This window comes from Liolophura sinensis, chromosome 10, assembly GCF_032854445.1.
Source record: "Liolophura sinensis isolate JHLJ2023 chromosome 10, CUHK_Ljap_v2, whole genome shotgun sequence".
Taxonomy (NCBI): domain Eukaryota; kingdom Metazoa; phylum Mollusca; class Polyplacophora; order Chitonida; family Chitonidae; genus Liolophura; species Liolophura sinensis.
This window is the reverse complement of record NC_088304.1, coordinates 23,380,252-23,394,956: the sequence shown is the minus strand read 5'-3', so window position 1 is coordinate 23,394,956 and position 14,705 is coordinate 23,380,252. Positions and strand designations below refer to the sequence as shown.

Sequence of the window (14,705 nt, the reverse complement as noted above, 5' to 3'; positions counted from 1 at the left end):
GCCACTTTGTATATTTATTTTTATACACTGTCAATATTTTTCCAGAAACATGTCATACCAATAATGTAGAATTTCTGGTTTTATTTACTTTATAGCCTGCAAATAAAGTTATTTTGGTGCAGGATGGCAACTTTTCCAGCTATTTAAATCATTTAAAATTGTTATTTACATGTAGATGGTAGATTTGTGCTGCACCAAACAGTTGGACTGTTGTCAAATTACTGATTGGGGCAGGAAATTGCCCTGGTCCTACTCCTTATTTCCACACTTTATCTTCTTCTTCTCTTGTCAGCAATGAGTCCCTTATTTAACTGATATCAAGAAAGATTAGTGGAATCTTCCCTTCAGCAATTGCATTTTCTGTTAAAATGGCTTATTCATGCCAAGAAATGTTAAGAAAGCATGTCTGGTTTTAGCATTTAATTTTCTGAACATGATCCTGTTGTGAACAACATTTTTCATTGATTAATTCTGACTGATGAGCACATTACTGGTCGATTTTCCAGTTATTTGCTAGTGTGGCATGTCTTGCCACTTTCTGATAATGAATCATGGGTTCTTACCTTACAGCAGTTGATCTTGTAACACCCTCAGTCCTCAAGGCTGGTCTTCCACCTGACTGCTTTGGGACACACACCTGACTGCTTATATACTCTCTGTACTCCTTATACTTGTAGTCCTGCTGGGATGTATCTGTATTGGTAATCATTAGGTGATGTTTTGTCAATTTACACCCATATCCTGTGTTATCATTGGCTGTTAACTCAAACCTTTAAACAGACGCCCTGTGATTTGTGGGTTTACTCAGGCTTTGATGCCTCCCTGGGTGTGTGATGATGTGTGGTAGGGTGGGGCTTACCTGTAAGTCACAAGCCCTTCCACCTCCTTCTGTGCCCAGTACCTCAGCTTCACAGGGAGCCAAAGATCATGGACCCCCAGCAATTCCATCAAAAAATATTAAGAAAATATGTGTGATGTCAGTCCATATGCTGTTTAAAGAAATGAAATATATATCTTGGAATGCCTTTTTTCTACATGTATCATTTTTCTTAAAGGCTTTTTATTCTATGTGGAAAGGAAATATATAAACCACTTTGTATGTAAATCTTAAGTGTCATATCATGGCAATGTTATACAACTATATGCATTTTCTGCTCAGTGATAAGACTTTTCCTCTGAGGGGCACTATGTAAAATGTCACAAAGCCACTGCACTAATAACAGAGATATCTATATGTATAGCATATAATTTTAGTCTGGAGCGCCAAAAAAAAAAACAAATTGGCAATTCCTGGCTTGCAATTGTGTCAACTTACTATGTAAGTAATTATACACCAGTATACTTGTCTTGTCTGAATTTAGAAAAGTTACTTTACATTCCCCACAGTGAAATTGCAACAAGTTTGTATACAAGGCTGTAAGAATTTGAAGGTTTGGTTTGAACTTCTTACACGAGAATTGGTATGGATAGGGTAAAGTTAATAGAACAAATATTTGGTAAGTGGTGATGCCAGAAAGGGTGGGGATTATCTGTATGGCACAAGCCCTTCCACCCCTGGGGCACCTAAAGGTTCAAGTATATTGTACCTCAGCTTAATTCACAGGTTACTGCTCATCCCCAGCCACCAGGGAGAGAAAGAATATACCCCCCCCCCGCCCCTCCTCTCCAAACAGAAATTCCTTAGTGCCTTCGAGTAATATATGCCTTAAAATGTCCTTCCCAGCATACGAAAAGGAAATAGGGAAGGTTATTTTTGTTATTTCCTGGCCTTCCCAATTGTATACACCAGTTTACGTTCCCAAAGTGAAAATGTTATTTACCTGGCCTTCCCAATTGTATACACCAGTTTATGTTCCCAAAGTGAAAATGACCATAAATTATCAGATTGTCACAATTTTAACAGTTGATTTTGTGTATCCATATTTAACATATGTGAAAGTAATTACCAGTGTTATGCCAGTGTAATCAAAGTTCAACATAACAATAATTCTATTTTGAAAATTATTTCAAAAATAATTTCAAAGTGTGGAATGTAAGAGGAAGTTTGTAAAACCAGGGATTCATGTTTTGTTGAAAACGTGTTGTAAAGTTGCTTTCATTATTTGGCAGACAGCTGTAATAACTTCCATTATGTGATATGTTGTTTTTATTAGAAAAACCATTTTTGAATTATTAGAGTTGTATGATTTTTTTCAATACACTGAGGTCAGCTACGTGTATTTTTGTTGTCACTTTAAATGTGCCGACATTACACAACTGTCATCTTTGTATGGGCAACTATTAAAAAAGATGTTTACTGTCAAATTGGTTGACATCTTAACAAGTTTCTTGCCCAGTTGTGCACAATAAATGTTTCTCTTAACCCAATTAAACAAAACAAATCGCAAGATTATATTAAGATATAGATGCAGAGAAGGTTGTAGAAGCATTAACCCCAGGTCCATATCCTGTGTTGACAGATTCATTACAAATCCAGATAATCCATGGTGAGGTCTGAATGGGTGCTAATCCAAGGGTAATCTGGTGATTAAAGGGCTTGGGATCAAGCCAGTGTCGTCCTCTCCCAACTCCAGCTGTGTGGCTTAAACTTCCCCTTGTTCTGTGATCTACTGTCCACAAAAATCAAAGGCTCTTAAGTTAATTAGGTAATTAACACCTGTAAATGAGCATCCTGTGATCCTACAGGTAAGCCATGATGACTGTGCTCAGGGGACCTTTTCATTAAACGGGGAAAAAGATACTTTATAAAATATATGAAATTAATAAAGAATGCTTTATATATTCAAAATTGTTTGCTGAACTTGAAAATACAAAGATTACACATGTTTTGTACACCTGCAATATACCTGTACTTCATAAGGAAAATACAAATTCATGGAAGGCAGTGATAAGTCAAAATTTTCTATATCAAATATTGGTACTCCAATCTTGCCTGAATGTGTGACTCCTCATGACGAAATATAGATGCATTGCAAGAAGTAATAAAATTTAAGCATTTTACAATAAATAATTTTGGTACTCCTTTTAGGTCAGGCATATTGCTCATCATTTTATGACACTGGAAATTGATGTATAGTGTGCAGTATATATGTTGGCATGTATCTGTGTAATAATATTGATAATCAAATATTCTTGAATACGGCGTAAAACACCAATCAAATAAATACATATTGATAATCAGCACACAACCATTGAAATAAGTTTTAGTTTAGTATAGTTTAGAAGAACATACATCGGGTTGTGTAGTAATGGTATTGTTACATGGAAGCTTTAAGAGAAATACTGGCAAATTTTTGCTCAAATTTGGACCTACATGTACTCGAGTATAATAAGGTATGTCAGCTTACTGGCTATGTACAACACTTTGTTATGCCCATAAAAGGACTGCCTTCATAATAGTAAAATACTTCAGCATAGAGCTGCCAAGGCCTTAAGACTGGTTCCTATATATATTTGGGCTTATACTTCAATTTCCAAAGTTCTTCTCTGGGATTTCAGTATTATGATTATGAGTTAATTATGTTTTGCACTAATACTAGATTTGTGTGTAAAATTTCAGTGTTATTGACTGGGCTTTAAATCTCTTTCTGACATCAGTTTGATCAATTTGACAGTACCAAAGCCCCTCCCCCTCCCACCCCTTCCCACACAGAAGTTTGTCTGGTTGTAATGTTAACAGAACATATTGGTCTGCAGATGTATTGCATACATGTGTGAAGTGTAAAGAATTGTGTCTGTACCTGCAGTCATTGATCTTAAGACATCCCTCATAAGATGACAGTACAAACTCACTGGTATGTGTGTACAAGCTTTTACTGACAATTAACTTTGTCTTGTGCTGCAATTTTGAATTTATAGAAACAGTTGTTTGCAGTATACACAGTATAAACTCAAGAGCAAAATACCCTTATGTACGCAAAGCTGTAATCATTTCACACATATTAGGCTGTATCACCAATGTGGTCGCTGTGAGTCAAGTCCAGCTCATGCTGGCTTTATCTACGGTCGTACGTGGGAAGGTCTGCCAGTAACCTGCGGATGGTCGTGGATTTCCCCCGGGCTCTGACCGGTTTCCACACACCATAATGCTGGCTGCCATCGTGTAAGTGAACTATTCTTGAGTACGGCGTAAAACACCAATCAAATAAATAAATAAATATTAGGCTGTATCCATGCAAGTTTGTGGTACACCAGTGATCCAAACACAAACTCCTCTCCATCGGGAGTTGATTCCACAGAGCCCTTTCTGGCTTAAGTCAAAATTTTAAAACTCTGTTCAGTCTGTAGGTTTTGGTACTGGAAGTTGAAATTTGGACACATTTGTCTGAAGATAACATTGATGAAGGAAACAAAATTTTGATTTCTAAAACCTAAAATAAGCTGTGAGATCATATGACAAATTTTGACTTAAGTCAGAGATGGCTCTTTGAAATCGACCCCTGATATTTAATGAGAAATTCTTAAATATTGCATTAAACAACAGCCAAATGATTAAAAAAAAGTGTATATGCCTTAAAAATTCAAAAGCAACATATTCTTCTCCTCTATTTAATAAAGGCTTATTTAACATGTATCTATAAGAACATGTATGTTTTGTTTTGTTTTTTTTTATTTTTTTTAGAATAGTTAACAGTGATTTTATTCTCTGTCAATGTACAGTTTGAATGCAATGTTTATAATTGATCATGCCACATATATGTACTTAAGACTGTTCATATAAAATGCTTTTATATAGACACAAAACTATTTAATAATTTTATTAATTTTTTTAGTATTATTATATACACTGTATATATGCATATATACATACTTGACTATAAATCTTACAACTACAAGTTGAAAGTGTGACTGTGTGAGTGAGCGGGCCTCAGGGAAGATCATCTGCTACTAATGTGTGCGTTGTGTAATGTATGCGTTGTGTAATATATCACTGCTAAAATCAGGCTGTAAACACCCTGCGTGCCGGTACACATCAGATAGCTGGGATTTGTGTATAGCTGTAGATTATGTTGAATGTTAAGATATCAAAAAGTTGATGGAGTGACAGATGTTTTTTCCACATCTCATCTGTATAAGGGTATTTTCCTTTATTTTTGGCTTTGTGTTGCTCCAAAATCAACATACATACATGACTTTGTGATTTCTGTATGGTGATATCTAAAACAGCACATTCAGCACACATCTGCCTTAATGTGAAAATGCTTCTTGTATGTGGATACAAGTTGAGAATTCCTCCACACACATTGTGTATGATGTAAGCTGGACCAGGTGTGCGTGGTGAGTGGCATATGTGTGACACACGTGGTCAGAGTTCACACCTATTTCTCACTATGTAAGCTTTCCCGTTCAAAATGGCATTTATACACATAGCGAGTAATAAACTTGAGTGTATTTCAGTTTAATTTAATTTCTTAACTCGCATGCTGTTTATATAACCACTGAAGAAATAAGTGGTCTTAGTATATTTAAAGTATAAGCTCACGGTTAGTATTCAAACATTCTCTGTATAAAAGAGTACCATAAAGCGGTAAGAATTATGTTGCAACTGACCAGTAAATATGTCTTTAATTTTTACAAACAAAATTTTTTTGGGTCACATTGTGAAATCCTTTACATATGTTATGGGTTGATTATTCAGACCAGATTTCAAAATAAAACTTCTGATTAATCAGATCATGCAACTTTTATTATATTGAAGCCAACGTTTTGATTTTTTAAAATAATTTTAGAGTGAAGGGCATTTGCCCAAGATTCAATCAATCTGTCAATTCCTACATGTGTGCTCTATGGAAGGGAATATTGAAGGACACATGGAAAGGTACGTCCTATAAAATAGGGGTTATACTTTTAAGGCAAATGGAGAATGTGTGCCAAAAAATGAGAAATAATTTTTCATTTTCATATTTTATATTTTGTAATAGATGAAACCACTCTGTTTTGTGCATATTTTCATCAATGGATGGAAATATTCAGAAAGGACGATGAACATTGTGTCATTAAACATGGAAAGGTCTGCCAGCAACCTGCGGAATGTCGTGGGCATCCCCTGGGCTGTGCCCAGTTTCTTCCCACCATAATGCTGGCTGCTGTCATATAAGTGAAATATTCTTGAGTACGGCTTAAAACACCAATCAAATAAATAAATAAATAAAGGCATTATTATGCCCTGGGAACATGGCTGAGCAGTTTTTTATATTATGCCTCATCATATACACAAAAAAAAAAAAAACAAGGGTTTCTTTTTACACCGTTTTTTTTTCTTTTTACACCAAACGTTTAATTTACACCTGCTGACACATTCATAGCATAATTTATTGGCTTTTTATGGCTTGATTCACCATAAAACATGCGCAATTTCTGAATAGCTCAGGAGAAAATTATGTTGAAATCTTCTGAGCCATTTTCAGTGAAACTTGAAACCTAGATTCACCAGTTGGTGTCTTTATGAAACCTCAGTGGATTGTAGCCTGCTCAATGAACTTTGGTGTGCTCTCTGGTTAGAGTACTGTATGGCATCAACATTTTTGCATGCTTGCAAGATGTTTGTGTACGCATATTCTGATGGCAATAATTGTGAAGCCCTGAAATTGGCTAATCCAACCAGTGTAGTTTTGTCTCCAAAATCAATTTTAAAATGTGGATAAATTGTCCTGAAAATTGCTTTTTCATATGCAAAATGGTTGAGGAATTAGGGTATATATATATATACATATATATATATATATATATATATATATATATATATATATATATATATATATATATATCTAAGCCTAAAGGACTTTGTAGCCCTTAATCTTTTCCTGCTAAACTTCTTTTGCAATCAAGCTATCCACTTCAGCTAGAGTGGATAGGATGAGATTGGCATAGCTGACCTTAACCTAATCTCTCAGGCCAGAGGTCATGAATTTGGCTTCTTAGCACACTGTTAATTGTGAACAGGGGCAGCCCCTGTATGAGTGCCTTTATAGTACGTGTACATGTATATCTATCTGTGCATAAGGTTGGCTGCCGTCATATTAGTGAAATATTCTTGAATATGGTGTAAAACACCAATCAGATAAATATGTATCTGTTTTGTGACTGATGAACCACAGAAACATTGGGTTTTTAGTTTGTGCCTCTTTGTGTGTCAGAACTTAGTTTAGTTCAGGTGAACACCATTGCTATGGTAATATAACTGTAACAGGAGTAGCTTTCCTGTACTTATACTAGCAGTAAGGTAATGGGAAGTTCCCTTCAGCTCAGTTGGTAGAGCGCTGGACTTCGGCTGCTGAGACCTGAGTTTGAATCCTTGTGTGATCCACATAGTGAAATCCTTCAACTGTTACCAAAAAATGTAAGGTGCCTGCCTCGGCCTACCCAGGTTCATAGGTTAGGATTCCAAATGGCTTGAAATAAAGCTCGTACCAACGCGAGCCTGCCGAACAGAGTGCAACTCAGACACTAGGGGTTGTGAAACTTAATGATAACTTTAATAAACAAAATGAAAATCATGATACATAACATTACTGTGGTCAAAACCTGAAAGAACAACTACTTGGCTTCCCATCTGTCCTGGGGAGGGTGTGGGGAGGTTAGGGTTAACCCCCTCTCTTAGATCATCTAGGCATGCATCATACCTTATGTGTTGGTTCATCAGGTGGAAGCCAAGACTATGGTATTTTAAATGTCTACATTTGCTTTCCACCCCTTTCTCAGAATCACTGTCTAAGACTGAGGGTTTCATAAATCTCGTAAAATAAACTACTGCAAAAGTTGTTACTATCTAAACGGTTTGAATTACCTTAATACGGTGGGTTTTCTGAACGAACATGATCATCAGCAAAATATGTCCAACAAGTTTTCCAGATGAGAAACCCTCACAAATTGCACAAATGTATCCAAGGGAATTAACTCTTCCCTTACATAACCGTAGAAATCCTAATTACCCTTAGAAACCACTACATTAATAGATACAGCACCTGGCAAACCTTAAAACTGTAGGAAATTTGGAAAACTCATCGGCCTCAAGGGCCTCAATAGCCAAGGGCAATTGTCTTGATCCAAAGAAACCTTCACATGGCTTTTAATTGCACTGTAGCTCTTCCGCTATTGACATACCGTGTTATATGTAGAGCGGACATTTATCCTATGCTTGTGAAAATAATATAGTATACGACAAGCTGATGAATGGCCTAACTTCTCTGTTGGACTTTTTCGTGGTTTGGCACAGCAAACATTTTAGTGTGACAGCATGATATATGTGATCAGCCAATCACTGGCCTTGTCTGATTTTGTCTCTTTTCAGGTATCATGGTATATGTGATCAGCCAATCACTGGCCTTGTCTGATTTTGTCTCTTTTCAGGTATCATGGTATATGTGATCAGCCAATCACTGGCCTTATCTGTTCTTGTCTCTTTTCAGGTATCATGGTATATGTGATCAGCCAATCACTGGCCTTATCTGTTCTTATCTCTTTTCAGGTATCATGGTATGTGCCGATAGCGAATCAGGGGTTTTGGTCTGTCTTTGTCTTTTTTCAGGTGACACAGTGTTTGATGAGCCAATGACTGACCTTCTCTGTGTTCTTTTCCTTTCAGGTACTTCACGAAACAGGAACTGAGGGAGTTATTCTCACTGGATAATGCACATTTCTCCACAACCCAGAAACAATTGGAGGAGATGCACGGAGCCCATCGCTCCTCAGACTGTGAGCTGGACGCTCACATTGCCTACCTGCATTCACTAGGTAAAACTGTTAGCCTCAAACCTTCCTGGATGTGATGTTTAGAAAATGGTCACAGTTGCAATTGCAATCACACTTACACTGATAACCAGTTAAGGCGGCCTGGGCAATTGCATGAAAATTACAATTAGAATAAATTACAGGTAATGTCCTATATCTGTGATAATGATGAGGGATTTGGGCGATCTGGAAATTTGCCAGCAATCGTGAAGCATTCAGTGCTCGCTGTTGTTTTTTGTTGGTTATCGCACATTAACTCTTAAACTTTTCCTCTGTCGTCCAAACACGTCCTGTGAAGTGATCTGTACAAGCTTGGCACATAATCTGTATGAATATTTGCACTCTTTTGTAACTGTTATTTCATTTGATCACGTGGATAAATAGAAGTTGTGCAAAATGGTGTGACTTTCTCACTTTTTGATGTTTAAGTCAAGGTGAATCTGCCACAATTCATCGCAAAATGGTTGTGAGTGATCGAATCATAGAGATAGGTAGTCTCTTGCTCTGGCCCCAGGAGCATGAAATGATCTTAGACTTAAGTCAAAATTTCAAATCACATTAAAATACATATTTATGACGAGACAAGGTTGAAACACAAGGAAACGCCAAGGAACATACCATAATGTTTTGAATGAAATTTTGACCTAATTCTAATTGACCTAATTCTAATTGACCTAATTCTAAGATGGCTCTGTGATCCCGATCCTGGTGTCCTACAATGTAAGATCATTTTCCTTGGGATCATAATCCCAAGATTACATGGTAAACAAAGCGACAAAATGTGCTGCAAAACTCAATAATATTGTGAATTAATATACAATTTAATGTATTATATAGTACAACAACATTAAATGTACATCTAAAATACACTTTATACTTTATCAAATAACTTGGTTATATTCATAGGGAGAAATGTCCAAAGGGGAACTGTCCATAAGGGGAACAGTCCATAGAGGGAAATGTTCATGGGGGAATTGTCCTGGGGGAAATTTCCTTTGGAGGGAGGGGGTAATCCATTGGGGGGAATATCCATAGGGAAACTGTCCATGGGGGAAATGTCTATAGAAGGAAAGATAGGGAAGATTTTGTTCGTGTGAACTAAAAACTAAAAGCTCCATCAAACAAACGTTCAGATTGGCCCCAATAGCTAAGTTGGTAGAGCGTCAGCTTCGGGGGCAGTAGATCCAGGGTCAATCCTAGGCCGGGTCACACCTAAGACCTTAGGAGGAAGTTGTAACTTCCTCATGCAACGACTGGTTGACCTGTATCAGTAAATGTATAATGGGAAGGCAGCTTTCTTGTCTTCATCTCATTGAAGCTCAGCAGTAGATAAAAGAGCTGTGGAAATCTGTCCAGCAAAGATTTTTTTTTTTTTTTTTTTTTTTTTTTTTTTGATTGGTGTTTTACGCCGTACTCAAGAATATTTCACTTATACGACGGCGGCCAGCATTATGGTGGGTGGAAACCGGGCAGAGCCCGAGGGAAACCCACGACCATCCGCAGGTTGCTGGCAGACCTTCTCACGTACGGTCCAGCAAAGAGGCACATTACATACACTCTAAGGACTCCTCTGTTGTGATATGACTGAAAAATTGTGAAGTACATTTTGCAGACATCTTCGGCATTAGCGACCATGACCTGATGTTTAATGTGGACCCAGAGGAGGAGGCTACTTGTGTAGAGGGAGAGAATGATTACATTCAGAGCAGGGTATGTCTTACAGTAACAGGATTACATTATTTTGGAGCACTGTAAATTACATTATTTTGGAGCACTGTAAATTACATTATTTTGGAGCACTGTAAATTACATTTGGCCCCAAAAGAGTGCATCTTAAGAGGTTAATAATTGTCATAAAATATTACTTTTGTCGGTGAAACCTTTTCCCACTTTTCCAGTGGGATATTATCCTACCTTCCAAACATACTGTATTTCACCTGGGGGGGCCTCTCACCCATGCAGCTGGTGAGATAAAGTCCTGCTCATGCAGTTTTCCTCTCGTATTTTATATGACTGTATGTTGTATGTGGGAAGGTCAGACAGCAATCAGATAAATGAGTATGTGTATTTCACCTGAAGTTTTGCCTGAAAAATGCACTTTCATGGGCACTTAAAGGCACTTAAATGATTTTTTGGATTCCAACACAATGAAATTTCTCCCAAAAAACCCCTCTTAATTAGCTGTATGAGGTGATTGAATCAATCAGAAGGAAGCAAAAAGTGTCACCCGAAGAAAAAAAAAAATGGTAAACTTTAGGTGAAATACAGTACATGTACTTCAAAACACCTTCCCATAAAGGCCTCTCAGAGTCAGGAAAGATGTGCAGCTAAATCATGCACAAAGTTTTAGGTCATTTACGGTAATTACCCTGCTTCCCTTGTTCTCGTGGCCTTGGTAGCTCCCTCGTGTCATCTTACATGAAGTTTAGTGGAGATAACTTAATTTGCCTCTCAACAGTATGATCAGTAACTTGGAAAAGTTTGGTGGTTTAATTGTCTGGTATTTTGGAAAAGTTTGGTGGTTTAATTATCAGGTATTTTGATTTCCTCAACTTGTGAAACTGACTGCTATTATATGGTCTTTAGTGATGCATTGAATAATTAACTAAGTGGAATTACTCGGAAACTTTGAAACATTCTGAGAGAACTATGGGTTCTACACAGATAACTTGCACAGTTTTAGGAAGCATTAGTGACGCAAGCAAATCATATTAGTGTCATTTTCATAATACTATTGTAAGCATAAATTCCACTGAGAAAGCTGATCCAGAGGTTGAAAAGGTTGAAGATTTACAGTATGTGTGTGGTAACTCAGACAACACTGCTGGAAATTGGATTACATTGGGACGAAGCATTAACCTCAGGGCTCTGACCGGGGTTTACATAGAGAATCTGAACCCATGAGATAAACTACCCAGCTTGGAACTCTTCATTGAGCATGCGGCCGTACATGGCAAGGTGGGTCAGCAACCTGCAGATGGTCGTGGGTTTCCCTTGGGCTCTGCCCGGTTTCCTCCCACTATAATGTTGGCCGCTGTTGTATAAGTGAAATATTCTTGGGTACTGCGTAAAACACCGATCAAATAAATAAATAAATTCATTGAGCATGAGGATAGGTGATTTGTCCGTTACAGGTGCAGAAAGCTCGGCAATGTTACAATGTTACAGGTGCAGAAAGCTCAGCAGTTGTTACAATGTTACAGGTGCAGAATGCTCAGCAGTTGTTACAATGTTACAGGTACAGAAAGCTCAGCAATTGTTTCAATGTTACAGGTGCAGAAAGCTCAGCAGTTGTTACAATGTTACAGGCGCAGAAAGCTCAGCAATTGTTTCAATGTTACAGGTACAGAAAGCTCAGCAGTTGTTACAATGTTACAGGTCCAGGAAGCTCAGCAGTTGTTACAATGTTACAGGTGCAGACAGCTCAGCAGTTGTTACAATGTTACAGGTGCAGGAAGCTCAGCAGTTGTAACAATGTTACAGGTGCAGGAAGCTCAGCAGTTCTTACAATGTTACAGGTACAGAAAGCTCAGCAGTTCTTACAATGTTACAGGTACAGAAAGCTCAGCAGTTGTTACAATGTTACAGGCGCAGAAAGCTCAGCAATTGTTTCAATGTTACAGGTGCAGAAAGCTCAGCAGTTGTTACAGTGTTACAGGTGCAGGAAGCTCAGCAGTTCTTACAATGTTACAGGTACAGAAAGCTCAGCAGTTTTTACAATGTTACAGGTACTGAAAGCTCAGCAGTTGTTACACATGGAATCTAACCTGAGTAGTGATATCAGGGCACAGATGGAGAAGAATCCACGGGCTATGGATGTGGACCCCTCGCTCAAGACCAACCAGCCGCCACGACCCCGGCCCCCGAAAGCCCCACGTGAGTAGGAATGAAGCTAATGATAAGTTATGTCTTTATGCATTTCTGTTTGTAGCTTGTATTCTCCCAGTATTGTCTGGTTTCCTTCTTTCTCTACCTGTTCTGCATCCCCCGTTACTTGTTTTCCTTCCTCCTTTCACTGGTTTCCCTCCTCCATCACCTTTTTTCTGTCTTTCTGTTACCTTGTTTCCTTCCTCCATTACCTCTTTTCTATCTTCCATTACTTGGTTTCTGTCCTCCATTACTTGGTTTATTTCCTCCATTACCTGGTTTCCTTCCTCTATTACCTGGTTTCCTTCCTCTGTTACCTGGTTTCCTTCCCATTTCTTTGTCTCCTTCCCCCGTTATCTGGTTTCCTTCCTCTGTTACCTGTTTTCCCTCTTCTGTTACCATGTTTCCCTTCACCTGTACCTGGTTTGCTTCCGCCATTACTTTTCTGCATTGAAGAATTACAGTGCCACGTTTTCTCCCTATATTACCATTTTTCCTTCTGTATTTACCCATTTTCCACCTTGCATTTTCTGGTTTCCTCTCTATATTACCAATTGCTCCAGCCTTTAATGCAATAGTTTCCCCTTATTGCTTGTTGTTCAAAAGTGTGTTAAAAGTTAAGCCAGGCTTAAACCTTAAAACTAATCTTGTCCTAAAACCAAACTAATGGTACTAGTCCAGACTAAAGTTAATACCAGGCTTAACTATGAATACACTTTTGAAACAACTGGGCCCTATTAATTGATTTCCCAGCTGAATTGATTTCGCTATCATTATCTTTAAGTGCATGAAATGTAAAGCAACTTAGTGTTGAATGAATCACTAAGTTTGGAAAACAACTGGTAAAAAGAAAGTAGCCACAGACCACTGAAGCCTTTCTGCATTTGGCTGACTCTTTGCTCCTGCTTCAGCAAGGGGCCGTTGAGCAATTTATTCAGCAGAGTGGCCCATGAGCAAGTTATTCAGCAGAGGGGCCCTTTATCAGTGTTTTTCAGCAGAGTGGCCCTTGATCAATGTTCTTCAGCAGGGTGGCCCTTGATCAGTGTTCTTCAGCAGAGTGGCCCTTGATCAGTGTTCTTCAGCAGGGTGGCCCTTGATCAGTGTTCTTCAGCAGAGTGGCCCTTGATCAGTGTTCTTCAGCAGGGTGGCCCTTGATCAGTGTTCTTCAGCAGAGTAGCCCTTGATCAGTGTTCTTCAGCAGGGTGGCCCTTGATCAGTGTTCTTCAGCAGAGTGGCCCTTGATCAATGTTCTTCAGCAGAGTGGCCCTTGATCAGTGTTCTTCAGCAGAGAGGCCCTTGCTCAGTGTTCTTCAGCAGAGTAGCCCTTGATCAGTGTTCTTCAGCAGAGTAGCCCTTGATCAGTGTTCTTCAGCAGAGTGGGCCTTGATCAATGTTCTTCAGCAGAGTGGCCCTTGATCAGTGTTGCTCAGTTAGGTTTTCTGTGATCAAGTTAGCAGGTGCCTGGATAAAGACAGTTATTTCATTGGACTCTGTTTATGTTTCCTTGGCACAAAAACCTGACCACAGTCATATAAATGAGGTGTATGGTGGCCGAGGTGGTTAGCACGTCAGAGTGGCGCAGTGACCCAGGAGCCTCTCACCAAATGTAGTCGTTGTGAGTTCATGTCCAGCTCATGCTGGCTTCCTCTCTGGCCATACCAGGGAAGGTCTCCCGGCAACCCAGGGTTCTGCCTGGTTTCCTCCCATCATAATGATAGCTCTCCCTCATAAAAGTGAAGTGTTCTTGAGTATTGCATAAAACACAATGCAAATAAATAAATAAATAAACAAATGAGGTATAATTGAGATCAGTGTTAAACCCCTATTGAAAGACGTCCATACATTGTAAGTCCATATGTTGCAGAAATGACGCCGTTTGGAGAGGTGATTATACTGGACAGTCCCTCTAAAGAGGGCAAAAGACGCAGCAGATCACCTAAGCCAGCCGCAGACCATCAGTCTGCAATGTACCAGAACCTGTCTGATGATGAACAGGTGATGCGTTTTTAGATGAGATGACAATGCAGCATTTCGAGTAATTCTAGACTCGAAATGAGGTGTAATATATTGCAATTAACATCACGGCATATTTTTTTCTTTTGTACCTA

The 14,705-nt window shown here is 38.6% G+C and overlaps 1 protein-coding gene across 1 annotated transcript in view; it reads left to right on the top strand.

Moving 5' to 3' along the window:
- Window positions 1-14,705, top strand: part of LOC135477002 (DNA excision repair protein ERCC-6-like) — a 123,698-nt gene that overhangs the window by 103,616 nt on the left and 5,377 nt on the right. The window contains exons 14-17 of the mRNA XM_064757150.1: window positions 8,585-8,733; window positions 10,343-10,440; window positions 12,459-12,606; window positions 14,462-14,592. Coding sequence (XP_064613220.1) covers window positions 8,585-8,733; window positions 10,343-10,440; window positions 12,459-12,606; window positions 14,462-14,592 — 526 coding nt within the window. The remainder of the gene's footprint in view (window positions 1-8,584; window positions 8,734-10,342; window positions 10,441-12,458; window positions 12,607-14,461; window positions 14,593-14,705) is intronic.